The sequence below is a fragment of the Macaca mulatta genome, chromosome 1, assembly GCF_049350105.2.
Source record: "Macaca mulatta isolate MMU2019108-1 chromosome 1, T2T-MMU8v2.0, whole genome shotgun sequence".
NCBI classification, from domain to species: Eukaryota; Metazoa; Chordata; class Mammalia; order Primates; family Cercopithecidae; genus Macaca; species Macaca mulatta.
In genome coordinates this window covers 148,518,402-148,544,946 of record NC_133406.1, presented here as the reverse complement: position 1 = coordinate 148,544,946, position 26,545 = coordinate 148,518,402, and the positions used below count along the sequence as shown (strand labels likewise).

At 43.8% G+C, this 26,545-nt stretch overlaps 1 protein-coding gene across 2 annotated transcripts in view; it reads right to left on the bottom strand.

Annotated features, from left to right (window-relative positions):
• The window catches only part of TGFBR3 (transforming growth factor beta receptor 3), a 206,181-nt gene that overhangs the window by 93,721 nt on the left and 85,915 nt on the right, over positions 1 to 26,545 (bottom strand). For both annotated transcript variants that reach the window (XM_001098281.4, XM_015144723.3), the window contains exon 3: positions 23,748 to 23,932. In XM_001098281.4, the coding sequence (XP_001098281.3) occupies positions 23,748 to 23,932 (185 nt within the window). The remainder of the gene's footprint in view (positions 1 to 23,747; positions 23,933 to 26,545) is intronic.

Sequence of the window (26,545 nt, the reverse complement as noted above, 5' to 3'; positions counted from 1 at the left end):
GCTACTCGGGAGGCTGAGGCAGGAGAATTGCATGAATGTAGGAGGCAGAGGTTGCAGTGAGCCAAGATTGCGCCACTGCACTCCAGCCTGGGCAACAGAGCAAGATTGTCTCAAAAACAAAAGATCTCTAGAAATGAATGTATCTCAATAAATGAATTGATGTGACTGAATTATCAATTTCACAAATGCCATGTCACACGAAAATGATTTGTGTACTCAATTAAAAGGAGTAATTTTAAAAAGTTTAGTTTAGCCTGCCAGAGTGAATACTAGAGAACAAAATAGAAGTGCTTTCTTCTTTCAACAAGTGAAAATGGCTTGAAATGCTGGTTTGAAATATTAAATAATGTTTGTTTTAGAGAGTTTATTTGCTTTCCTTAACTTTAATTTTGGATAAGTGTGTGCCCGCTTAGTCTTTTACATTTGGCAGAAGCAAAACAAATAATGAAATACTCAAAGCTAATCCTAAGGGTAAATCATGATTTACAGTGCATTTTAAAATAGGAAGTGTTGACATGGTAATAGTCTAAAAACAAGTTAATATACTTGGTCTTGCTAATTTCTTTTAGACATACTTTTCTTTTATTTGAGAGTCTCACTCTGTCACCCAGGCTGGAATGAAGTGGCATGATCTCGGCTTACTGCAACCTCTGCTTCCCAAATTCAAGAGATTCTCCCACCTCAACCTCTCAAATAGCTGGGAGTACAGACACGCGCCACCAGCCAGGCTAATTTTTGTATATTTAGTAGAGATGGGGTTTCACCATGTTGGCCAAGCTGGTCCCAAACTCCTGGCCTCAAGTGATCCACCCACCTCAGCCTCCCAAAGTGCTGGAATTACAGGCGTAAGCCACCGCGCCCGGCCTAGATACACTTTTCAATGAGAGAGTTGTATAATTGATACTGAATTTCAGGAAGATGGGCAGATTTTTTATTGAAATATAAGCTTCCAATAAATCAAAATGAGATTTTAAAAAAAGAGTAAATGCAAACAACAGTATCCCACTGTCAGGTTCTCAAACGCCGTTTTGATGGGATAAATCCTCCTCAGTAAGGACAGTAGCAGTTTTTCGTTAAACCGTATATCACTAGCCTGAGAACAAGTCTCGGTTATCACAGTCGACTCATGTGGTGATTGGGAATTCTTTCAGGGCAACAGGCAATGTGTTAAATGGGCACTGTTGAGGACACTGTGCAAAGTTATGAAATTCTCTCTTTCCCTCCTGACATTTTTCTCCAAATACTTCACTGGCTACTCCAGAAGCAAAGGAATAGAGAAAAGAATGAAATCAGAACTAGTGAGTGGACTTGGTTTACTGTCAGATCACTGATAAAAGTCTGAAAGAAACAAAAGGATAAAACCAAAAATGAAATCTATATATAATAATTGACTTTTAGTGAGAAAGGAGATTTTAGAGACATGCTATTCCAAATGTTTGTTATAGATAAGGAAATTGAAGCCCAAAGAGGTCATGGGTTGCCCAAGTTCTGCAGCTGGCTATGACATGGTTGGGACTAGAGCCCAAATATCCACTCTGGTAATCTAGTTTCTACTTCTCTTGCCAGTGGAACTATTCACATTTCTCCTTATAGAACCAATTCTCTGTTGTTAGGAAACAGCGACTCCCCAAGTCTTCAGAATTCAGGGTCAGCTCTTTTAAACACTGGATAAGAACAGAAAAATGTAAAGAAATGCCAAGAAACAACTTCCCACTCGGCAGGGCCCCACACGTTCCAACTCCACAAGGACCAACCGCACCTGCCGCCACTCTCCCCCTTGCTAACTCCACTCCAGCCACACGGGCCCCTCTCTCATCTCCAACAAGCCACTTCCAAGCTGAGGGCCTGGACACCAGCAGATCCTTTATTTGGCCTCTTTTTCACCCAGATCACCCCTTTTCATCACTCAGGTCTCTGTTCAAGTGCACTTCCTCTAAGAAGTCCTTCCCAACCACCCTAACAACCAACTCTTCCTGTCACTTGGATACCCAGGTAGCTCCACAACTTGGTGCTGGGAAATCCTTTCATTTACATTTTTACAAAACTGAAGGGAAAAGACAGAAAACCTGTTGGCATCTATCCCAAGAATATCTCCTGGGCACTTCTAAGTAAAGGTCACTGCCAACAACAAAAAAATAACCAACTTTCAACCTACTCAAGACATGTAAGAATTCAAGACCAAATCTGAATGCATCCCAGAGTTACCTGATTCTGCCAGCAGAAGCCCTGCAGTGCTGAATTTCTGGGCATGTGAATGATATATTGTTGCACTGAAACATTCATTTTCCAAGATTCCTTTCCAAATTCAACTCCATGGTTTTTTTTGTTTTTTGTTTTCTAAAGGGCAAAATACTAACCTGTTCCCAAGCTATTCAGCAATATTTTGGCACAGGTAATCCATTAAGAGAATTGTTTGTATAGAACAGAGCTGGTGTTAATAACAGGGCGCCCCAACCTGCCCCTCTTTCTAAGCTCTTCACCTATAGACAACGGCCCAGCTATTCACATTTAATTCTTACCAGATGGCTGTTCTATTGCAGCTCAAAGACTTAGCTGCATATGATTAAGTCAACACACAACACTGGGCGCAACATTTAAGCCCACATTTAAGCAAAGTGAAGAGCTTGAGATCATCTAAATGGGAGAAGGAGCAAGGGAAAACTCACTATCCACTGTATCTTTGTTACCTTTGGCAAATTCTCAAGGGTAGGGAGTCAGGACTGCCAGTGCCTGGCACTGTGCCTGACACATTACAAACAGGTGCTTAGTAAATAATGATTTCATTATTGAATAAATGCCTAAGCCTTGGGAAAGCCCACCTTGCCCAGAGCCACTCACAGTGCATGTCAACTCCATCTATAGGAAGTGTGTTGTGAATTCAAGGTTAGATTCTATCAATTACTTCCCAGTTCATGACCTTGGGTAGAACACTTAACCTCTCTTAGCCTCAACTTCCATACCTGTAAAACAGAGCTAACAGAATCTCCCTTCCAGGAGTGTTGAAAAACACAAATAAAATGCCAGGTTTTGTAATTATCTGCAAAGAAGCCTACCAGTCTCTGACTTTGGCTCTGATCAGCCTAGTGCCATTACCTCCTGCCTACAGGTCCCTGGATTTTCAAGCAGGGTGACAAATTGGTGACAGCTGCATACATGACCCTCCAAACACTTAACTTCCTCATGAGGAACTAATGGTTGTTCTGCCATTTGTCTGCTTTTCCTTCACCTTTGGGATTTGGAGCTCATTAAAGACAAGGGCTGAAAGGTAGCACAGACGTCTTCATCTGTGCTGGTTGTTCCTGTTCAGGCACTGCTAACCTGGACAAGCTCAGGTCTTGCTCCCCAAATCCCACAGAAGTTCTGGAGACTTCTGAACCTAACAAACAAAGGTCCTGGGAAGACCACATTCATTCCACACCTGACCCCAACACCACATCTGCTCTGAGGTTACCCCACATCTCTGAACAAAAACTCAATCACCTGTGCTTGCTGCCTTTCCTCGCTGGCAGGTGCCCTCCAAAAAAATAGGAACATAGGAAGTGCCAAAGCAAGGAACTGCTTCCAAGGCAGCTGACATCACCGGATTGGGAGGTAAAGCTAGAGGTTTCTCCCAATCTGTAGTGGGGAAATTTGGGGACAAACATTTATCTTCAGAGGCCGGTCTACACTGCCCCTTCCAGTGTCACAGGCTGTCACAATTCACCTGGCTTTGAAGACCTGTGGTGTTCAGCTGAAGACCATTCTCCCAGCATCAACACCAACAGGCAAAACCATCAGCTGAAGCTTTCACAGCTGCCAGGGTACTTGCTGTCCTCAACATAGTTCATACTCAACTCGGCTCTATTTTATTTACCAGTCTTCTCCCCTAGTCTTGGAAAATTCTCCTTTCAGCCCTCTGCCAAACCACATCCCTATTTCAAACCTTTCCAAATTCTCACCTCCAAAAAGCAGCGCCAGGCAAGCACACCTGGCTCCAATTACTCCAGCAACGCCTTCCCCCAGCCCCAGCCCCAACCCCAGCTCTAGCCCCAGCCCCAACCCCAGCTCTAGCCCCAGCCCCAGGCCCAGCCCCACATCCCTCTAACATGCCTGATTACTTAGCACTTACGTGTTTATCTCAGCCCAGCTGTAGTTGATTAAATCTATTTGGTTAAGTTTCTATCTCGTGTATTTAGGGCAATACACGAGATATTTCTACATCTCTGTACTTTCTGTTACAGGTGTTGCTCTTTGTCCCTGGATGCACAGTGGGTGACCGTGAGCTCCGAGGACTGCCTTTTTTCTCACTCCCGCAATGCTTTGCACGAGTGCCCAGTTTACAAAGGCAGCTGCAGCTGACTGTCCAACTGCCTGGTTCTAATTTATGTGGAGAGAGGCCTCCGCTCAACAAACTGAAATAATTCGTTCTTCTAATCTTCCGTATTTCAATAAATAAATGAAAGATGGAGAAAGATTCACGTGTACTCTGTCCTGACGAAACAGTAGAGCTCTTTGGAAAATCATGAAATTTTTACTGTGCAAAGCAGTAAGATATAAGCAATGAAACTCAAAAGCATTTTCCCAAGTATTCAGAGGCCAGATCTGCCCCCAGATCTGTAAATCCTATGTAATCTAGGTTAAAAAAAAAAAAAAAAAAAAAAAAAACATAAGAAGACATGAGACACCCTTAGTTGACATTTCAGCTTTTAGGTGGTTCCTTACTCACTGGATGCTGAGGGTTTCTTTAAGGGGATTTTGTAGTTTAACAACTCCAGAAATGCTTTTGACTCTAGTTTTCAATTGGTATTTTGAAATATTAATTTTCTCAACGTCTTTATATTGACAAAAAAGAAACAGATCCAAATGGGTCTACACACTTGCCCTCAAGTTTAAACAAAAAAGATCACAACACAGGGAAGACCAAGTCTTTTATTAAGACTCACAATCCAGTGCTCTCTTCTATACCTTGAAGCCTTGGTTTAAGAAACATTACTTTATGCCCAAGCCATACATACCAACATCAATAACTGGATCTCTTCAAAAAATATAATTAATGAGAAACTTCCATATACAGAATTTCTAGACTTAACCTATTTGCTAAAGCTAAACTGTGACATCAACATACTCATTTGTTCATGCAAATATTTATTTCACAAATATTTCTTGAGTGCTTACTATGTAGTGGGCCCTGTCCTAATTCCTGGCAATACCAACTAACAAAATAAAACATCTATCCTGATGGATATACTAGCAGAAGAGATAGACAGTGAACATATTTAAAAATAAGTGAGTATCAGGTGGTAATATATTTTTTAAAGTAAAACAGTAAAAGCGTGTGTGTATGTGTGTGTGTGGGAGGGGGGTGCTATGACTATTTTAAATGGGATGGCCAATGAAGGCATCTCTCTGGAGGTAATGGCAAAGCAGGGACTGGGTGAAGGCAGCCACATGAATAATCGGGAGAAGTGCTTCCGGCAAAACAAAGAGCCCATGCAAAGGACAGGAGGCAAGATGTCAGGGCCCACGGCAGCACAGTGAGCAATGGTGAGAGTGCTGGGAGAAGGGGGAAAAGATCATTCAGGGCTCTGGTGGGGATTGGAGATTTTCATTTAAATGTAAGGGGAAACCATGGCAGGAAGCTGAAATGAACTTCGTGACTGAAGTCTTTCAAAAGATCATGCTGGCTGCCACTTAGAGAATAGATCTTATTGGCTAACAATGACAGCAGCTGACATTTACAGAGTGCTGATGATATTCCACGCACTGTTCTAAGCACCAGTCATGCTTTAATTATTTAATAGTCACAGCACCTCTATGAAGTAGATACTATGATTATGCCCATATGAGGAAAATGAGGCATAAAGAAGTTAACTGACTTGCCCAAAGCCCCACAGCTCACAAGCAGTGGAGCCAGGCTTCCAACACTGGCACTCTACCCCAGATCTTGCACTCCTAAGAGGGATGGGCCAGAGGCCCACTGCATCTCAAGTAAAAATGTGGTGGTGGCTCAGACCGAAGGTGGTGGTCAGAAGTGGGCAGATTCAGAATATGGTCTTAGGGTAGAAAAAATCGGATTGGATATGACATCTAAGCAAACACAGGAAGTCATGGATAATAATGCCAAGGACTGTGGCCCTGGCAACTGTGTGACAGTGTCCTTTCCAGAGCTGGGGAACACAGGAGTAAACAAACTGGAGACAGGAGGCAGCATGGAACTCAAACTAATGTAAGAGTGTGCTCACTTCCCATGCTGCTGTAACAAATCACCATAAACTGGTGGTTTAGAACAACAGAAGGCTATTCTCTCACAGTTCTGGAGGCCAGAAGTCCAAAATCAGTATTGCTAGGCCAAAACCAAGGTGTCAGCAGAGCCACACTCCCTCCAGAGGCTTCAGAAGAGAACCTGTTCCCAGCCTCTTCCAGGTTCTCGTGGCTGCTGGCATTCTTTGGCCTGTGGTTCCAGACCACCAATCTCTGCCTGTATGGTCACACTGTCTTCCCTTTTGTCTGTGTCATCAAATCCCTGTCTTATAAGGATACATGTGACTGCATTTAGGGGCCAGCAGATAATCCAGGATAATCCTCCATCTCATAATTCTTAATTTAATCACACCTCCTAAGGCTTTTTCTATATAAGGCAACATTCCCAGGTTTAGGGGGTTAGAACATGGGCATATCTTTGGGGACCATTATTTGGCCTATCACAGTCAGGAATACCATAAATAAAAACAATAAAACATACAGGTGTGGAAAAACAGTAAGCAAAGGTTTTCTCTCTTTTACATGAGAATGTGATCTTCTGTTAACTCTCTCAATTCTGTAACCCTGGTAATCTGGTAAGATAATATGCCAATTATAATACAAGGCAACTTGCTATTGGGACTGGAAAATTTTAAGACATCTGATAAGAAGTGACATCTGGGGGCTTCCCTGAGAGCAGTGATTCTTGTAAACTGGGCATATTTACAAGAGAGTACCAAGGAAACTATTTCTACATAGTTGCCTACTAGCTCCTGCAAGGATCTAAGGCTTCTTTTTTTTTTGACATGGAATTTCACTCTTGTTGCCCAGGCTGGAATGCGATGGCACGATCTTGGCTCACTGCAACCTCTACCTCCCGGGCTCAGGCGATTCTCCTGCCTCAGCCTCCCAAATAGCCAGGAATAACAGGCATGCGTCACCACACCTGGCTAACTTTGTATTAGTAGAGACGGGTTTCATCATGTTGGTTCGGCTGCTCTCAAACTCCTGACCTCAGGTGACCCACCCGCCTCGGCCTCCCAAAGTGCTGGGAATACAGGTATGAGCCACCACACCTGGCCTGCCTAAGGCTTTTAAACTAGAGAACTACACACACACACACACACATAGATCTCATCTCCTGGCATTTGAGCCATCAGCTGGAGAGCTCTGGATGGCTATGTGAACTGATGAACTGATGTGTGGACAGTCACAAGGCACACAAGGAGGAACGCCTTGCTGCTGTGCCGTAAGCTGTGGTCCTTGTCCTATATCCTTTTAATAGAATGAAGCCACCTACGGCCTATGATAGTTTCATGGGTCTGAGTGTTTATTTGGACCCAAGAAGACTCCTTGCCTGAGTTTGCTGCCACATGTAATAATATCGTTTCAGTTCATTACTTCCATTTCTTCCTCCACCACAGTTACCAGCAGCAAAAAGGAGTACAGCATTTGTTTCATCTGTTCATGCTCTTGTGTGGCCTCACTCAAACAGCAAAATGGCTAAAAAGGGCAAAGGGAAAGGAAAAGCTAGAGAATAAAAATGAGTAAATTCACAAAAACTGAGCTAACTGTTCCCTCAGGGAGAAGCGAGCACTGCCTACGAGAAACACGCTGCGCTGCCTGTGCTGTGCCTTCCAGAGGCCTCTCCAGCAGAATGAAATGCAAAATCCCTAACCCACAATTCTGCTGGAAATGTGCAAGTGGGCTCATTACTCAGAGCCAAGATAAAGGATAAATCTTTATGAGTACCGTAAGTATGAGTCATAAAAAATAGGAAACATATGTAGGACGTATACACGGTAATAGCACCAAGCCAGAGAAAGTGTTTAGGAAATGTATTTAAGAACACATGACAAAACAGGACGAAAAATTGCCCTTGTACATTGCTCCAAAACACATTAAAAAAAATAACCTCACAGCAAGTCAAGGGCCCATATCACTTTGTTGATCTCGAATAAACACAGATCATTTCCATATTTGGAAATAGGCTGGCCTTTTTTTTTTTTTTTAATGCAAATAGGAGGAGAGCCGAATCAAGAAAAAGTAACTTGGAGTAGACTTTGAAAGATTTTATGATTTGGGAAATTTGAACAGCTTCCAACTAAAACACTGGGAATTAGATCTTAACAGCATTAAAAATGAACAAGAAAGATTCTTTTAGAAAAATAATTGTTCACAATGGTAATATTACCATTTCATTTAGATTTTCACTATCTTAATAACCAGTGGAAAAACAAGTGGAATCTTCAAACCTTATGAAAGCAGGAATCAAAAATAAACAGCAACACATGGGCTGACAACATACTGAGAGCAATCAAGGGCCTGTGTGAAAGCCCTCACGGGGATGCTGGGCTCTGCAGGAAGAACTGGCAGCAAGGAAGAGGCAGAGCCCCCTGGCCAAAAGCACCAAGTGACAATCTGGGGGAGGGGGGTGTTCAGAATAGACGGGAGGGTGATCGGCCCCCAGAAGTCTTTTGGGGCCAGATGACTGAGGCAAAATGTATCATCATTGGAAATTAAGCTCTTCAGTTGCCTTAGATTTTGGAAGACACCCGAATTTAAGACAGCTTGGCAAGGCTAGGAGACACCTACATGCCCAACACAGAATCATGAGTTTCCCAACGGACCTTTGGCTCCCCTGGACCAGGGCTTTCTCCTTTACCTTCAGAAACTGCTGCCTCCCAAGGAAAGCACTGCTTGCACATCGACTGACCTGAGGTTGAGAGGAGGAGCAGAGGAATGTGGAAAGGATTGTTTTTACCTTCATTAAGTGTTAAATTTACCTAGGACTCCCAGAAAGTCAATGCTCTTCAGGAACTATTCTGAGGCAGAAATTTCAATATAACTTCCACCTCACGAAAAAATCCAACCATAGGCCATTAAAAGACCCCAGGGGCATGGCGAGGACTGAGAGGTACGATAGCTCACTTTTGACCTTTTGTTGCTCAGGCCTGTCAGCAGTTGCTATACCTCTTTGCTCCTCTCCCCCAAGGCACCTCAGTATGTGCTCACATCACTGGTAGTGAGGCCACACTTCCCTCTGTGAGGGGCACTCACCTTTTAAGAAGACATTGATGCCGCTTCCATGTAAACGGGTCCACAGCCATGGAGTCCCTAACCTGTGGCAAACCCCGCATTAGGCACAGAGAACCAACAGCCACGTCACCGACTTGCTGGAGCAAATTCAAAATGGATCAGATGTGTGTACATATGTATCAACAAATAGTTAAGCTATAATGGGCACACGGGGACACTTCAGCTCCGGGCAAGAGTTAGGCTATGGCAGCAACCTTGGATCCTAAAGCTGGGCTCTGTCCTTGCCTCACAGTGAGAATCAGTAACACCTCATCTCATTATCTCTCTTATCTTCAAAAGTATCCAAGTCATACCTGTAATTTGCCCCTTTTCCTCCAAGAGATGTACAAATTTCAGGTTCAGCTGAAGGACTCTGTCGGTCAGGTGAAAAAAAAGCCATAAATACAAAGCATTATTGTAGAGTGCTCTGGACTAGAACCCTATCTGTCTAATATCTAGGCCTTGACATTTTAGCCTTTTAGACAAGGCCAAGGAGCTCAGGGACAAGGACTCCTTCAATTAGCCAGCAGTACCACAGAGGTGCCCCGGCGGGCTGGACAGGAAAGCACGGAGAGCACGGCTGCAATGGAAGCCAAAGCAGCAGGTCTTCCAAATACAGACTCAGATGCCTGTGTCTTTAAGACCAGACCCTCATAAATGGATTGCTTCTGCTGGACACCACGCTCTAAATAAACAGACTCTTCTGGCCGACACACAACTTCCTGTAGGATTCTGGTGGGTAAAGCTTGAAAAGGCTGCCAAATCCAATGACCAGCAACTTTTGAGCTGACTTAGAAAACAAGCTACAAAGACTTGAGTCCAGAATAAACAAAGGAAAAAGCCATATTAAACAGGGAACAAATTACTATATCGGCAGGGATATTTTAAGTACTCACTGAGCAAGAAAACAAAATCAAAGAAATCAAGTTATAAGGTATTTAATAATACATGGTAGAGTAAAATGCCCTCTTTCAGTTAGAGGAATCAAAGTTAATTAATTCCAGCAATATTAAGAATTGGCTGGAGTCACCCCCTACATCATGAGGACAGATCATTCTCAATGGCCCAACTTCAAACCTGGCTCAGATCAAATGAGCTACCCAAGGGAGCTGCATAGAATTGAAAAGCATTTATAGCTTTTTACCCAGCTGACGGAAAGGACTAACTAGTTTACTAGCAGATGACTAAAACCCCTCAGAGTAAAGAAGAATGTAACAAAGATTTAGAAATGGACTAGGGAAAGACTGAACAAAGATCTGCAGAGTTTAGACTAAAAAATAGGATTAATTAAAAGAGATTTAATTAAAAAATCAAAGCGGTCATACAAAATGGAGGACACCTGCTTAGCTCCAGTGTTGAGGGGCTTGGGGACCAAACACTGAGTCCACTAATAGAATGCAAATCAAATAAAGATGCACTATGCAAATCAAATAAAGATGCACTGTGCAAAAGTCAAGTCATTTAAGAAGACTTTCAGTTATACTTTAAATAACATCCTTGGTGCCGTGCAATAACCCAATCTGCATAATGCAAAAAAGACCCAAGACCTAGTTCCTGCCCTAAAGCAGTCCACTCACCAGCTGAGTGTGCAGAATTAACACACACGATTCAGCAGCAAGTAATACAATAAAACATATAATTCTACACTGTGGGAAGGCACAGGTTGTGGTAGGGGGATCAAGAAGATCCAGAGCGATGTTCAGAAAAGAAAGAAATGGAGGAGGGTAAAGGAATCAGGTAAGGGTTTGGTAAAGAGCTAAGACCTAAACATAGGCCTCCAATGTGGCAAGAATTGACAGACTGAAGAAAGAAGTCCAGGTGGAATTAAGAATAAAGGCGTGGGGCAAGGGTTTTAGCTGGTAAGCCCAGGGTGAGCCTCAGGAATCTATACACCAAGGGATCTGATGCAGGGGCTTCACACACCACACACACTTTGAGAAGCACTGATACACAACATTAAGTCCAAATCCTTACATGGCCTTTCCAGTCTCATCTTCCACTCAGCCCCAGCCCACCCCCCTCATTGTCTCCATCCTCTATTCCAGGAATTGCCAAGCTCTTCTTGCAAAGGGCCGAATAGTAACTATTTAAAGCTTTGCAGGCCATGCAGGTCTCTGACACAATACTCAACTTTGCCACAGTAGAGAGAAGGCAGCCACAGACAACATATTATCAAATGGGTGTCCTAATAAACTTTAAAAACAGGCATCGGACTGATGAATGCATAAACAAAACATGGCATAGCCACACAATGAAAACTACCCAGGAATAGAAAGGAATGAAACAAATGATACATGCTACAACATCGATGAACCTCAAGTGCTTAATGCTAAGTGAAAGAAGCTAGACACAAAAGATCACATATTGCATGATCCCATTCACATGAATGTGCAGAATAGATAAATCTAGAAAGATTAGTGGCTACCTTGGGCTGGTGTTGGGTTGTGGGGGGTACACACAGGGAATGGGAGAGTGACTGTTAATAGATACAAGGTTTCTTCTTAGGGTGATGGAAATGCTGTAAAATTAGATTACGGGCCACTGGTTGCACATTTCTATAAATATACTAAAAACCACTGACTTGTACACTTTAAACAGGTAAACTTTATGGTACGTAAATTATCTCATTAAAGCTATTTTAAAAACAAAAACAGGCAGCAGGTAGAATTCAGTCCTGCCTGGCACCCCTGATCTGTCCACCAGGCACCCCGTGTAGGTGAAGAACTTTGCCTGGTGCCCACTCTTCCCTCTGTGTATATTGAGTCCTCCCATCCCTTGGCCCAACAGCGTCGATTTGACTTTTAAGCCCTCCATCAAATGTTCTTTCTTCTGGGAATCCTTCCCTCACTTCCAGACAGAATGAACACACCCTTTGCTGGGCTTCTGTACTTTTTTTTTTTTTTTAGATAGCGTCTCGCTCTGTCTCCCAGGCTGTAGTGCAGTGGTGCGATCATGGTTCACTGCAGCCTCAACCTTCCGGGCTCAAGAGATCCTCCTGCCTCAGCCTCCCAAGTAGCTGGGACCACAGGTGCACACTACCATGCCTGGCTGTTTGCATTTTTGATAGAAACAGGGTTTTGCCATATTGCCCAGCCTGGTCTTGAACTCCTGAGCTCAAGCGATCTGCCCGCCTCAGCCTCCCAAAGTGCTAAGATTATAGGCATGAGCCACCACAGCTGGCCTTCTACAAATTTTTAAAATATATTAGTCACATTATTTGTCATGTTTCATTAAATTCATTCTTTCTCAACTCTAATAGGTGCTAAAGACATAAAAATGAGTAAGAACTAGCAGAGCACCTACCTAGCACACAGTGGGTTCTTAATAGTGATTCATTGAACAGGCCTGTGAATGAATAAACAAATTCATTATGAGAGCATTATTTAGAGAAGTTTGGTTTTATGAAGAAGTTCACAAGCTAGACAGAAAGAATCAGGGTCTAAAGCTGAAGAGGCCAGTCCCAGGAGACCAGTTAAGGAGGCTGCAGGGTAAGTGGAGAAAAACAGAGAAATTCAAGGGCAATGGCAGAGGAAATGTCAATAAAACGTGGTGATTGGCCAAATACAGGGTTTAAAGAGAACAGGCAGGCCAGGTGCGGTGGCTTTCGCCTGTAATCCCAGCACTCTGGGAGGCTGAGGTGGGTAGATCACTGGAGGCCAGGAGTTCAAGACCGGCTTGGCCAACATGGTGAAACCCCATCTCTACTAAAAATACAAAAATTAGCTGGGTGTAGTGGCAGGTGCCTGTAATCCCAGCTACTTGGGAGGCTGAGACAGGAGAATTGCTTGAACTCAGGAGGTAGAGGTTGCAGTCAACCAAGATCGTGCCAATGCACTCCAGCCTGGGTGACAGAGCAAGACTCCATCTCAAAAAAAAAAAAAAAAAAAAAAAAGAGGATGAGTAAATACAAGATGGTTCAAAAGTTCCAAGATGGAGGGTACTGGTGACATTGATGGGATAGGGAAGTCAGACTGAAAAGCCAGCACTAGGGTCAGGAGAACTGGCCTGGGAGGGTTCTTAAATTCTATTTTAGAGAGAACAAAAATGACTGTTAGCTAGCAGTTGACTGTACCTACACTGGCCCTAAGTGCCACAGAGACATTTCTCAATGGTCAGTGAACCCTCTAAAAAAGTGCTACTAGCTAGGCACAGTGGCTCACATCTGTAATCCCTGCACTTTGGGAGGCTGAGACAGGCAGATCACGAGGTCAAGAGATTGAGACCATCCTGGCCAACATGGTGAAACTCCATCTCTACTAAAAAATACAAAAATTCGTTGGGCGTGGTGGCACATGCCTGTAGTCCCAGCTACTCAGGAGGCTGAGGCAAGAGAATCGCTTGAACCCAGGAGGCGGAGGTTGCAGTGAGCTGAGATCATGCCACGGCACTCCAGCCTGGTGACAGAGCGAGACTCCGTCTCAAAAAAGGTAATAATTAAAAAAAAAAAAAAAAAGGTGCTACTATCATCTCCATTTTACAGATGAGGAAACAGAGCTTAGGGAATTAAGTAACTCACCCAAGTCACACATGAGGAGTGGCAGAACTGAGACTAGCCCTGTATCTAACATGGGAGCGAACCACAGTGGCAGTCACTCCTCCAGTCCATATCTTAGGCACCTGGCAGCTTAAGGTGGGACTCAAGAGCTGGGGTGCTTCAGCCATCTGACTGGAGCTCCACTGGAGAAGCCCAGGCACAGTTTTCGGAGTTGTAACCAAGGAAGTGACAAGCAAAATCCTAAGAACAGCCAAGCCACCTCAGGGAGAGGAGGCAGAGGAAAACAGAAAGCCAAGGGCTGTGCCTCAGTCAAGAACCCCTGAGGTCAGGCATACTTGCTCATGCTTGTAAGCTCAGCACTTTGGGAGTCCAAGGCCGGCAGATCAGTTGAGCTCTGGAGTTTGAGACCAGCCTGGGGAACATGGTGAAACCCCGTCTCTACAAAAAATGTAAAAATTAGCCGTGCGTGGTGGTGTGCGCCTCTAGTCCCAGCTACTCAAGAGGTTGAGGTGGGAGAATTGCTTGAGGCTGCAGTGAGCTGAGATCACACCACTACACTCCAGCCTGGGCGACAGAGCCAGACCCTGTCTCATGGAAAAAAAAAAAAAAAAGAAAAGAAAAAAAAAACCCCTAAGAAGAAAGAGTGAGCAGCTGAGAAAGAAACAGAAAAGCAGATGGAAGGGTAGAATGAGAACCAGGAAACCAAGAGGGAAGTGCCAGAAAGGGAGTGCTTGACAGCACTGGAGGCTTCATAAGCTGGGGAGGAGAAAGAGTGGGGCAGGGAGATGTGTAGAAGCAGCTCTGCAACAGAAGTTGGTGTCCCCAGGGGCTAGTCCAGTGCTGGCACCAAGTTCTTGGTTATAGTGAACATGTCACCGCTACACCCTCTGGCCTGATCCCCCTAAGGTGTTAGGGCTAGATGGACTCCAGGGACCCTCTAGTCCTAGCAGCCCTTGAGTTGTTCAAAGGGGCATCATCAGGGTCTCCCCAGAGATGAGCTCAGGCTGTAGAGAGGGAAGAAGGGAAACAAGGACGTACAGATGGTCACTCATTCCAGTGGAGCAGGGGAAGGAAAAGAGAAATAAGCTGACCCGAGGCATCAAAGGGGCCAAGTCATACATGGCCTCTTCATCGTGGAGGAAAGAAAAGTGGAATAATTAAACATGTGTCTAAATTTACACAGAAATATTTAGAAAACACCATGGAAGGAGTGATTGAAGGCAATACAATAAATACTTCTGCAGAATTTAAGTATTTAAATCAGCTATTAGCAGTTAAGTTTCCTTTTACTCTCAAACAGCATGTCAAGAAGCAGATAAGCAATGGCAAGGAGAAGGCTCAAGCTGGGAAACTGGAGACACTGCAGACACATGCACTGGGCCTTTGCCCAGTCCGCACATCTGCGTCTCAGATTTGCAAACCTGCTCCTGACTTGGGTCCACTGCTTTTTTTTTTTTAATACTCTCCCAAAAGTTCTAAGAGCAAAATGTCACATTTTTAAATCAAAGCGTGCTCTTATAAAAACATTGTCTAACAACACTTTCAGGAAATTATATAATTTTTTTTAAGTCAAGGGCAGTTACCATGGCAACAGTAGTACGGGTCAGGGTTCTAACCCTAACCTCCATAAAGACGAAACACCATACTGGCTGGAAAATGCTGCTGCTGGACAAATTTTAAAAGAGTTCGGCCGGGCACAGTGGCTCACGCCTGTAATCCCAGCACTTTGGGAGGCCAAGGCTGACAGATCACAAGGTCAAGAGATCGAGGACATCCTGGCCGACATGGTGAAACCCCGTCTCTACTAAAACTCTACTAAAAATACAAAAATTAGCTGGGTGTGGTGGCACACGCCTGTAGTCCCAGCTACTCAGGAAGCTGAGGCAGGAGAATCTCTTGAACCCAAGAGGCGGGGGTTGCAGTGAGCCGAGATCATGCCACTGCACTCCAGCCTGGGCGAGAGAGTGAAACTCGTCTCAAAAAAAAAAGGGGGGGGGGTGTCAAGGCAGTCTTTTCTCTATCTGGGGGAAGAAGCAATAATGAGAGGTTTTTACAGTCTGTCCAGCCAGCATAGAATATAAATCGGCATTACCTCATTCTAAAAAGGCTGAGTCCAACCAGGCTCAGTCCCTCTGCTGGGGCAGGGGCTGTGCTTTCCTGGGGCAACGTTACGGCATCTGGATATTACTATGACGAATGACAGGATTTAAGTGACATGACCAGCCTGCATCTTGGTAGGAATGCTTTAACTTCTTAGCCTTGTGTCCTGGTTTGTTTCCTAAACCCTGGTGTTTACTGTTACCTCTCTGATTTCTGCTTTTACTTTTTCTAAAAGTCCAAGACTGCATTTTTGGAGAGTTCCTATTTGAGAGTTAGCTGGAATTTTTGATTGAACATCTTGCCCCAAAGTGTTAGACATCATCCTTGACTAGTGTGACCAGTGCCAACTCTCGCTTGCATTGTCTGTTGCGACAGCAAGCAAATGCATTGCCTTGCTGTCCCTGACCCTGCTCCCCTTTCCAGGCCTGGATTGGCACCTTCACACGCCTAGCAGGGTGTTGTTGTTTAAATTGCATTGAGTGTCTTCAAGTAAAGGAGTAACTCTTTTTAAATGATGTGAGTGTCCTATTCATTCAGGCCCTCCAATCCTATGTGGACAGACAGGTTCAGTTGCCTTTGTAGGTAATGAAATGATTTCTATACTCAAATAAATGGGGAATACTCAATAAATGGGGAAGGGAAGAAAGGAGAGAGGCAGTGGGCAGGTGGGGAGAGATACAGAAAAAAAAAGAGAGAGAGAGAGAGAGAGAAATAGTACAGGCATGGGCCACATAACAATGCTTCAATCAACAAGGGACCACATATACGACAGTGGTCTCATAAGACTATAATACCATAATCTTCCTGTACCTTTTCGATGTTTAGGTATGTTTAGGTACACAAATTCTTACCATTGTGTTACAATTGCCTACAACATTCAGCATAGTAACATGCTGTGCACATTTGTAGCCTGGGAGCCATGGGCTATATACACCATATGGCCTAAGTGTGTAGTAGGACATACCATCTAGGTTTGTGTAACTACACTATGACATTTGCACAACACAATCCCCTAATGACACATTTCTCTGAACGTGTCTCTGTCATGAAGCAATGCATGATAGTATCTGTTATAGGTCTGGTGGGAAACTAAATGACCATTTCAGAGGTAATCTTTCCTGTCAGGCTGGGGTGATTTCCAGAACAGCCTCCTTTTAAACAAACACCAGGCAGTGCTTATATGCAGAATGTATCTGTTTAGAAACCAAATTTCACCGATATACCGTGTCTGTATGTGAGGGGTTTACTTTGACACTTGCTTAGTACATACCACATAAAAGATATCTCAAACATAAATAGCCCTGGGTTTTTTGTTTTTTCTGCATATGCACAGGACTAGCATTAGGAAGTCATTTATGAATAGCAGCAGGGTAAAAAATACCCCAGATAGAGAAAAGAATGTAGCTAGTTTAATGTTTTTGCTCTCACATCTGTACTCTCCCAAAATCCAGCCTTGAGATTTTATATCAGTTCTTTTACTGGTGTTGGGCAAGGCACACCTATTCCTCTCCAAAAACTGTTTTATCTGAATCTTGTTAATTAAGGGGGAAAAAGAGAAGAGGTGTTCATATATTAATATTGCGGAAATGGGGAAGGATTACATATAGATAAGTAGGTAGGTAAAGATCTCCAAAGTGGTGAATCTTTGAATTGCCAAATTCCTCAGTGTAAGCAAAAAGATGTCAAAGCAGATGGCAAAGTCTGAATACTGAAGCTCTTGCATTTCATTCTTAGCAAGAAGAGTCAGTTAATGTGCTAGTTCTCTCCCACCACACAGTTAAAACAAGTTTGGATATAAGACGTAGTAAATTATAAGCAGAGGACAGGTGAGCTACTTGTGTGAAGGCAGCTGAAGGCCTGGGGGTGGCGGGAATGTTTAACTATGAAAACAGACAAGAACATAAAAGGCCCCTTGGTGGTGCCATTTAGCATGGGGATTAGCAGCCACATAGAGCACAATGGCTCCTGAGCTCAGCCCTGCATTTTATAATTACTGACATGTGGTGTGATAATCCTAAACCATGAAAGGGAAAAAAGGGACACTGCCACACACAGACCAACTTGATACTGCCCCAAAACTGTAAGGAAGGGAATCAAAAAGGACTCTAAGCACTGGAAAGAGTTATTACCAACCTATGCACAGAACCCAAACCCTCACTAACAGACCTACTTGCTGGCTGTCTAACAAAGCAGACTAGCAGGTTCTGTAGCCCAGAACCAAGTAAGAGCTAATAGGAAAAGGACGACTGTCTGGAGTACGGGAAAAGCTTTGCAGCTTGCACTGTAGAATCCAACAGACACAACTCGGGGGCTGGCCCCGCAACTCACCATCTGGTTGAATAACCTCCCTAAGCTCAAGCATTCTCTTCTGCAAAAACAGTGACCATGACCACCAAGCCTCTGTTTCAGGCTGACAAGAAGACTGGCAGAACCAAACAAGTGCCTGGCAGGTGGCTGGCCCGCAGAAGACACGCAGTCTCCACCACTATGGCTGCTAGTATTGTCATTTGGGGGATGTGAGAGCTGTTAAGAGGCAAGTTGAGCAGTTAGCACTTGACAGTGTTTACTTCCTTCTCTTTCTCCCTACTGTGGTCTTTCCTGCCCTCAAAAAGAACCAAAAACAGGACAGCTTTATGCCAATCCTCAGAGAAGGTACAAAGTAAAAGTGATTTGGAGCCACATGTGTGATTAACCACACATCCCACTTGGCTTGCCTGCCAAAAAGTCTGGAGCCAAATTTCAAACACAATCATACCAACCACATTAACCCATATGGCTCACAAACTGCACTCTCCTCTTTCCCTTGGTCCTCATTCTGTATTTCTGCTTACATTGTTGGTATGCCTGTTGCTGGAAGCTCATCCCAAATCCTCTTTTGGAATGAGGCAGAGAAGCTCATAGGGTTCTGAGCTTTTTGACGGGTGAAGTTATTAAACCTGGCCCCTTTCCCGTGGTAATGGAGCCTCCCGATCCCCACTCCACCCCTACAGCCAGGCACTGGCACGCCCATTGCTCCTTAATGTCAAAACAAATACATAAATTTAAATGTCCATATCTTTTCTACACATATGTAATGGCTAACTAGGGACTTATCCTCAGCAGCTTTTCATAATAAGCAAGCAATTAGATAGGTCGGAAATAGAAAAGACACACCACCACATAAAAGCAGGTCACAAGTAAAAATTAGATGATAGGAAACAAAATTGTTGCCATTCCAGCAACTAATGAAAGTATGTTACTGTAAACAAGCCTCTGATGGTGCTGTAACCCTTCTCAGGAATCAGGAAACGCCCTGAGCAATTAAACTCAGAATTCTGACAGAAGGGGGAGGCTGCATTTTACCTCAAAGTCAGAGGGTACTAGGAGCTGGTTTTCATGGGGATGGAAACCATGACACCGGTCCTCACTTGCTCTAAAAGATAAATCTGATCTCTCAGCATTGTTTATGCTCTTCTGCTGTCCTCTGTTGCCAGAAAGTCGTTTTCCAGTTTCCTGTTCGCTTCCAAGGCTGTTGTTTCCGAAACCAATGATTACAAATGAGAGGTGTGTTTTCAGATGAAAAATACAATAGGTCTACTCTGACCCGAGGAGAACCCAGCAGGGAGGCCAATGACAAAACAGTGCTTTGGTACTGAGGGCTTTTTATGTACTGTTGTAACAAGTGTGTTTCTGATACAAATTCTCTGCTGGCCTATAAAGCTGTTCATCCAACTTAAACGTAACTGTCTCCCTGAATCTTGTCAACCTGCTGCAGTCACCACTCTCAGGTGTAGGCTCTGTCCCTTCCTCTACACAGGAAAATTAAAAATCTCTCCCCAGCTGAAGAACCTGGGAGGTAGGAATTTATTAACAGTAAAATATGAGAGATGGGGTGATTTATAATAGATCTTGCTACTGATCCGGAACCAGTAACAAGCCAAGGGGAAACAGGGCTGATTTAGTAATTCCCTCACATTTAAGGATGACATCATGAAAACCAACTACAGCAGTCTTCAGAGTCATAGTCAATTACGGCTTGGAGCCAGCACGGTCATTGTTTTGCTAATTTGTAAGTAACAGCACTTACCATTTCATTTTGAAAAACATTTGCCTTTAATATTTGGTAGAGGCCAGGCGTGGCGGCTCACACCTGTAATCCCAGCACTTTGGGAGGCTGAGGCGGACAGATCACTTGAGGAGTTTGAGAGCAGACTGGCCAACACGATGAAACTTAATCTCTACTAAAAATATAAAAAATTAGCCAGGCACGGTGGCACATGCCTGTAATCCCAGCTACTCAGGTGGCTAAGGCATGAGAATTGCTTGAACCCAGGAGGTAGAGGTTGCAGTGAGCCGAAATCACACAACTGCACTCCAGCCTGGGTGACACAGCGAGACTCTGTCTCAAAAAAAAAAAAAAAAAAATTGATAGAGACTTCACAAAGGCTGCCTCTGCCCTCCTACTATTAGCCTCAAAACAGATCAGCTGTTATTTTTAGCATAGACTATATCATGGCATATCTACAAAAACCAAGTTATCCAATGAAAATAACAAAAAGCATTAGGTGAGTTTAAGTTGAAGGAGTAAGCAATCTTGATAAAGTGAATTGAGCCAAGGTAAACTTTATAGACTAATTAGCATGTCAGCAGGTCAAATGGTTTTCTTAGTTTTATTGAGATACAATTCCCATACCATAAAATTCACCCACTTAAATTACAATTCAACAGTTTTTAGTATATTCACAGAGTTGTGCAACCATTAAAATTTTAGAACATTTTTGTCATCTTCTCCACTTCTGTTCTTTTTTTTTTGAGATGGAATCTTGCTTTGTTGCCCAGGCTGGAGTGCAGCAGCACAATCTTGGCTCACTGCAACCTCCACCTCCTGGGTTCAAGTCATATTCCTGCCTCAGACTCCCAAGTAGCTAGGACTACAGGCACTCACCACCATGCCAGCTAATTTTTGCATTTTTAGTAGAGAAGGGGTTTTACCATGTTGGTTAGGCTAGTCTCAAACTCCTGACCTCAGGTGATCCACCTGGCTTGGCCTCCCAAAGTGCTAGGATTACAGGCGTGAGCCACCTTGCCCAGCCTCCACTATTTTAAAAAAACCTGTACCCATTAGCAGTCAACCTCCATTTCCTTCTTTCCCCTCTAGCCCTAAGCAATGACTAATTTACTTTGTCTCTATAAATTTCTGTATTCTGAACATTTCACATACAAGGAATCATATGATATGTGGTCTTTATGTCTGTCTTCTTTCATTTAGCGGATTTTCAAGGTTCATCCACGCTGTAGCACATATCAGTATGCCATCCTTTTTATTGCTCAATAACATTCCATTGTATGGATATACCACATTTTATTTACCCATTCATCAGAAAATGAACATTTGGGTTTTTCCACTTTGGGACTAATGCTGCCACGAACAGTCACAGACAAGTCTTCGTGTAGACATGTGTTTTCATTTCTCTCGGGTATATACCTAAGAGTGGAATTGCTGGGTCATGTGGTTCAAATGATTTTTAAAAACTGTTTGCACAGCTGTGGTAATGTTCTCCACAGTCATATGTCGAGAGAGTGAGCGATATTTAATCCTTATCCACACCCATCTTACCATCCACAGTCTTTCATTCTTTCGTCATACTGACCCTCATTCTGATGACATTCTCTACGCTCACTTTGTATATGCAAACTACTCTGAGGTCTGCCATATGTGAGCAAGGCAGAGCCAGATGGAATCTCCAAAAATCGGTTATCCCAAGATCTTGTGTTCAAACAGTATCGAACTACAACCATCTAATTCTTAAAGGTCTCTCTGTTGTCTACTCTCAAAAACATCTTCAAATCACTGGCCTCAAATCATACAGACACTATAAAAATATTGAAGGAGAATAATGTTCAGGTTTTTAAACAAGTTTGAGACTACCCTTAGTAGGCCCTCTTTCTTTTCTTCCTCACTGAACACACTATGTCCCTGAGGCCAGCTAATGTTATGTATCCTCAGTACTGCCAGGTCCTAAAACGAATCCCATTTTGAATAACATAGTAACCAGGTGCAGGAGGGCTCTGCTGTCACTCCTTGAGGTATTTTTCTTTTGTTTCAGTAGTCTTATTCGAATTTGTTTTCAGAGTCAACAACAGTACTGCACAATTTAACATCAAGAATTTTCTGCTGTTGCTACTTCTGTAACAGCTTGCACTTTCTTTTCCCTCTGAGTTCCTCTGAGAGAAGCATATATAAAATGAGTAATTATCGCTGCTAAAGAATTGCTGGAGTCAGCAATGCTTCATAGGAGCTGCATTTCCTCCTCTCCTCCTTTCCCTCTCACCACAAACTCTCCCCCATCAGTTCAGAATTAAAGACACATTACTGGGATAAAGAAATCTGACCTGAAATATGAGTTGCAGCAACAATGGCAAGCAACCAAGAGTATTAACAATAATTTCCAATGCTGCTGGAAAGGTTAGATGATCTGTCTTTGAAATGAGCCAACTCTGCACACTTTCATGAGATTAAAATCAGCTTGCTTTTCCTTCTTAACATCTCGTGCTTCTCCTCTTCCTACCACCCCAAAAAGATGGGGTGACTGAGGCACATAAACAAGTGGCTCTGGAAATTAACTTGCTTGACCAGAAGGAAGCTCAAAGATAAATTCCATTCTGCATTACTTTTCCTATACTTCACTATGATCGGATTTTTTTGTGGTTTCTTTCTCCCTGGAGAGAGAATACCTGAGTGATAACATTTCTGACACACAGAAGCTTAAAAACAGAAGGAAAGCACTCTGTGTTATCTTGTTGGGAAATCTGTCCTCTTAAATGATGACCATTCACCCACAATCTAGGCCACTTTTGAGCCACAGGAAAGAGGAGGCCATTTCTCTCTGAAGATGATGACCTTGCGCAAATAAGTTTTCTGCACCTGTTTTGTCACCTGTAAAATGAGCATAATTGTAGGATTCATGGAGTTAGCGTATGAGTGCTTCGAACAGTGCTGGGCAGAGTAAATGCTGAGTAACTATGAGCATATATGTTTATCATCACCATCTCCGCTAATGTCACCGCCACCTTTGGGAAGCTGCCTAGATAGTGATAAGGAGCTATGCTCAGGGATTTTCAGGCAAGTACAAAGTACTGCCATCTTTATTCCAGAGTGTTCCCATTTCCCCTCATTCATCCTGCAGAAGCAATAAGCTCATATGACAAAGTAAAGAAAGAAGAAAGAGAGGACACAGGAGGAAATGGGAAAGACATTCCACAACAACAGAGAAATCGTACCTTATTTGGCTTCTCAAAATCATGTTTAAAAGATGAAATTATTATTATTTTTTGAAACAAGATCCCGCTCTATCTCCCAGGCTGGAGTGCAGTGGCAATCATGGCTCACTCCAGCCTCGATCTCCCAGGCTCAAGCAATCCTCTTGCCTCAGCCTCCCAAGTAGCTGGGACTACAGGTGCTCACCACCACACCCTGCTAATTTTCTTTTTAATTTTATTTTTAGTAGAGATAAGGTCTTGCTATGTTTCCCAGGCTGGTCTTGAACTCCTGAGCTCATGTGATCTTCCCACCTTGGCCTCTCAAAGTGCTGGGATTACAGGTGTGCACCACCACCATGCCTGGCCTAAAAGTTGAAATTCTTATGAACGTTTTTTTCCAATATGGAGGGCCAGGAAAGGGGGAGAGCCAACCAGTCTCTAGACAGAGAAATCCTAAAGTTGCCCAATCCAGAGAGCAGTTGGCATTTTAAATCTGCTCTCTTATGTTTATACACGAGCTTCTTTGTTGAATCCCAGAAGAGAAAAGGACTTCTGTCCAGAAAATCGTCTCTGCAGACTCGGTGGCAGTGGGCTGACAGCTGACACCTGCACCTACCTCTCTCTGCAGTTGGCCAGGCCCCTGGTCCGCGGTGCGGAGATTCAGGACATGCACCTCCTGCGGCAGCCCAGTCGTGCCTCTGCTGGCACAGCCTGACAAAACGGTGAAGCTCTCCATCAAGGCCTGGACAGGATGGGAGGCACTGACAGGTGACAATTCACACAGTGCACCAGGCTCTGGACCTGCCAAGGGAATCACAAACACAAGCCACTCAGAAACAGCAATTAATTCTGCCTCAAACAGGCAAGGGTGATCAAGCCACTGCCAACCCACCAGAGATGCCTTTCCAGGTAAACTGCTCCAAGACTAAGTGGCCAAAAAGCTAGCCGATCTTCTAAAATCCCAATCTCTTACATTTCTTTTGGATAATTTGGTGTGTATTTGATTTTTTAAATTCCCTTTGGGACTCACAAGTCATGAATGCATTCCTCTGGGTAGAGGACACTTTCCATTTAACATTTGTGTGCAATTCCTTCTTCCCTCTTGGTAGAAAATCAGAGATAAATAAAATAAATTGCTTAAAGTCCCAAAAATACTATACATAAATAATATTAAAATTGCACTTAACAAAAGTAAAGATACAGATCCTATCTTTTCAGAGCTTCCCTTTATTAGGGAAAGCAAAACAAACTTAAGAACAATACAGAGCAAGATGTAACATGTAGAGGCAATCAGGGCCAGAGCTGTACAGCAAAATTTGGGCCAGAGGTCAGAAAAATCCTCCCAAAAGAAGTAGAATCTGAGCAGAGCCTCAGATAGAAAAAGTAGAACCCTGGTCATATTTGGTTCCTGCTTCTTCATTCCCTCTTCCTCTAATCAATCAAGCCTTAAATCCTAAATCCATTCACTCCTCTCCATCTCTACTTCTTTACCGACCCTAGACAATTACAAACCTTCCTGAACAGAGTCTGAGGACTTAAGCTCTGCATGCCACCTTCCACACAGGCACTATCCACCTAACCTAGAGGCACTCAATGTTACGGGTGTTCCCAAAGCAAATGCCTGCTGCTGGCATCTCTGTGGGCAGTTCCTGTCCCTTCAGAACAGCTTCCCTACTGAATAAAGCCTAAGCTCCATCACAGAGCACAGGAGGCATTTCTTGATCTAGCCCCTTCCTATGTCTCACCCCTCCCCAGTCCACATCAACTTACTTAAAGGTCTCCAGACACACCAGGATGTTTCCCAGCTCCATGTCCTCATTCAAGCCTGCTTCCTTTACCCAAATTCCTCTTCCACTCTCACTCTGTTCCCACAACAAACGCCCCAAGCTGAGGAAGGCTCTCTTTCTCTGCCCTCCCGCAATTTATCTGCCTGTCTCCACTACTGCATTTACATGATAGCCACTGGGGTACACATCCATCTGTACTGGTCAAATGTGACCTCTCTGAGGGCTGTGCATGCTCATCTTTGTATCCTCAGCATTCATCTGCAGTGCCTGGCATATATGAGATGCTCAGAAAATGTTTGTTAAATGAATAAATGAATCATTGAGCTTTGAAAACAATGCCCCTTCTCAGATCAGTGAGTAGGGCACCATTCCAGGGACTTGGATTTGGCTGTAGGGAATATGGGAAACAGGCTGCTACAGCCCTGAAATCACTGCAGCCTCCTTTCACATTGGCTGGATTGATAGACACACACCCAGGGGAAGAAGGAACTAGATGCTTACTCCTCACACACTTCTGTGAGCTTGGTGCTATTGTCTCCATTCAATCACCCAAGAAACTGGGCTGAAACATACAATGCCCACTACACCACAACCTCCCAGATGGAACCCAGGTGAAAGGCCTGAATGTACTCCAGTTTGTTCTTCCTGACTTCTAAATAATAAAGGTACTCTCCAGGGTTGCAAACGTAGTTCAGAACCAGCCAGTCTGCACCCAGAAGCAGACACCCTGCCTGGTGGGCCAAGTCTATTTCAGGACTCACAGAAATTATCTAGGCTGATAATAGCTATCTGGTCTGAAATGAAGTATGTGCCTTCTCAAATAGTCACTGCCACTCTCTGTACAGCTGGACTGTGGCCAGCTGCTTTCTGAGAAAGCATAAGGTGGTGAAGGAAGATGTTCCGAGAGCAGTAACAGGAGGTACTGACTGTATATTCCCTGGAACCCCTGGCGGGGTGCAGGGAAACCGTATGGGCAGGCACTCCCCCTGCTGCCCTCATCCTGCCCTCCTGGCCTCTCTGGCTTTCCCAGCTGCAGTGGGATGTCTGGTACACTTCACACCCAGAGTTTCAAGAAATTATCCTATTCCTACTCAATTCTGGGGACACTCACTGGCTACAGCTACCCACACTGGGAAACCCTTCTGAACTGGTTGCAGAGCCTCCTGCCACGAATTTACAATTATCACAAATTAAGCACAAATAAAATGCCTTTCAGTTCCATTCTCGTATGTGTGCAAAGCTCTGAACAGGCTGAAAACACATCTGCAAAAAGACCTGCAATCTATTTGATCTGCCCTCCTCCTCATGATGCCACCATCACCCATTGAGATCTCCTTAAATCACCACACTGCTCACCTCCACACTGGGGCAGGGACGAAAACTCAATGGAAACAAATCAAATAATAAGGTATTCCCAAAGAGAGAGGGAATCGGTGCTGGGAAGCCTTCAGTGCTGAGTATGCGCGCTTCTGGCCTTAGAGTCTACAGTCTCTGTTTTGCCAGAGTCCAGAACAGAGCAAACACTCTCTTTAAGGGCTGGAGCTCTAGCTATGGGTTATATGAGTCAGTCCAAGGTCAAAGAAAAGAGAAAGCAATGCATGGGGCACACCCTGATCAAATGCCAGGA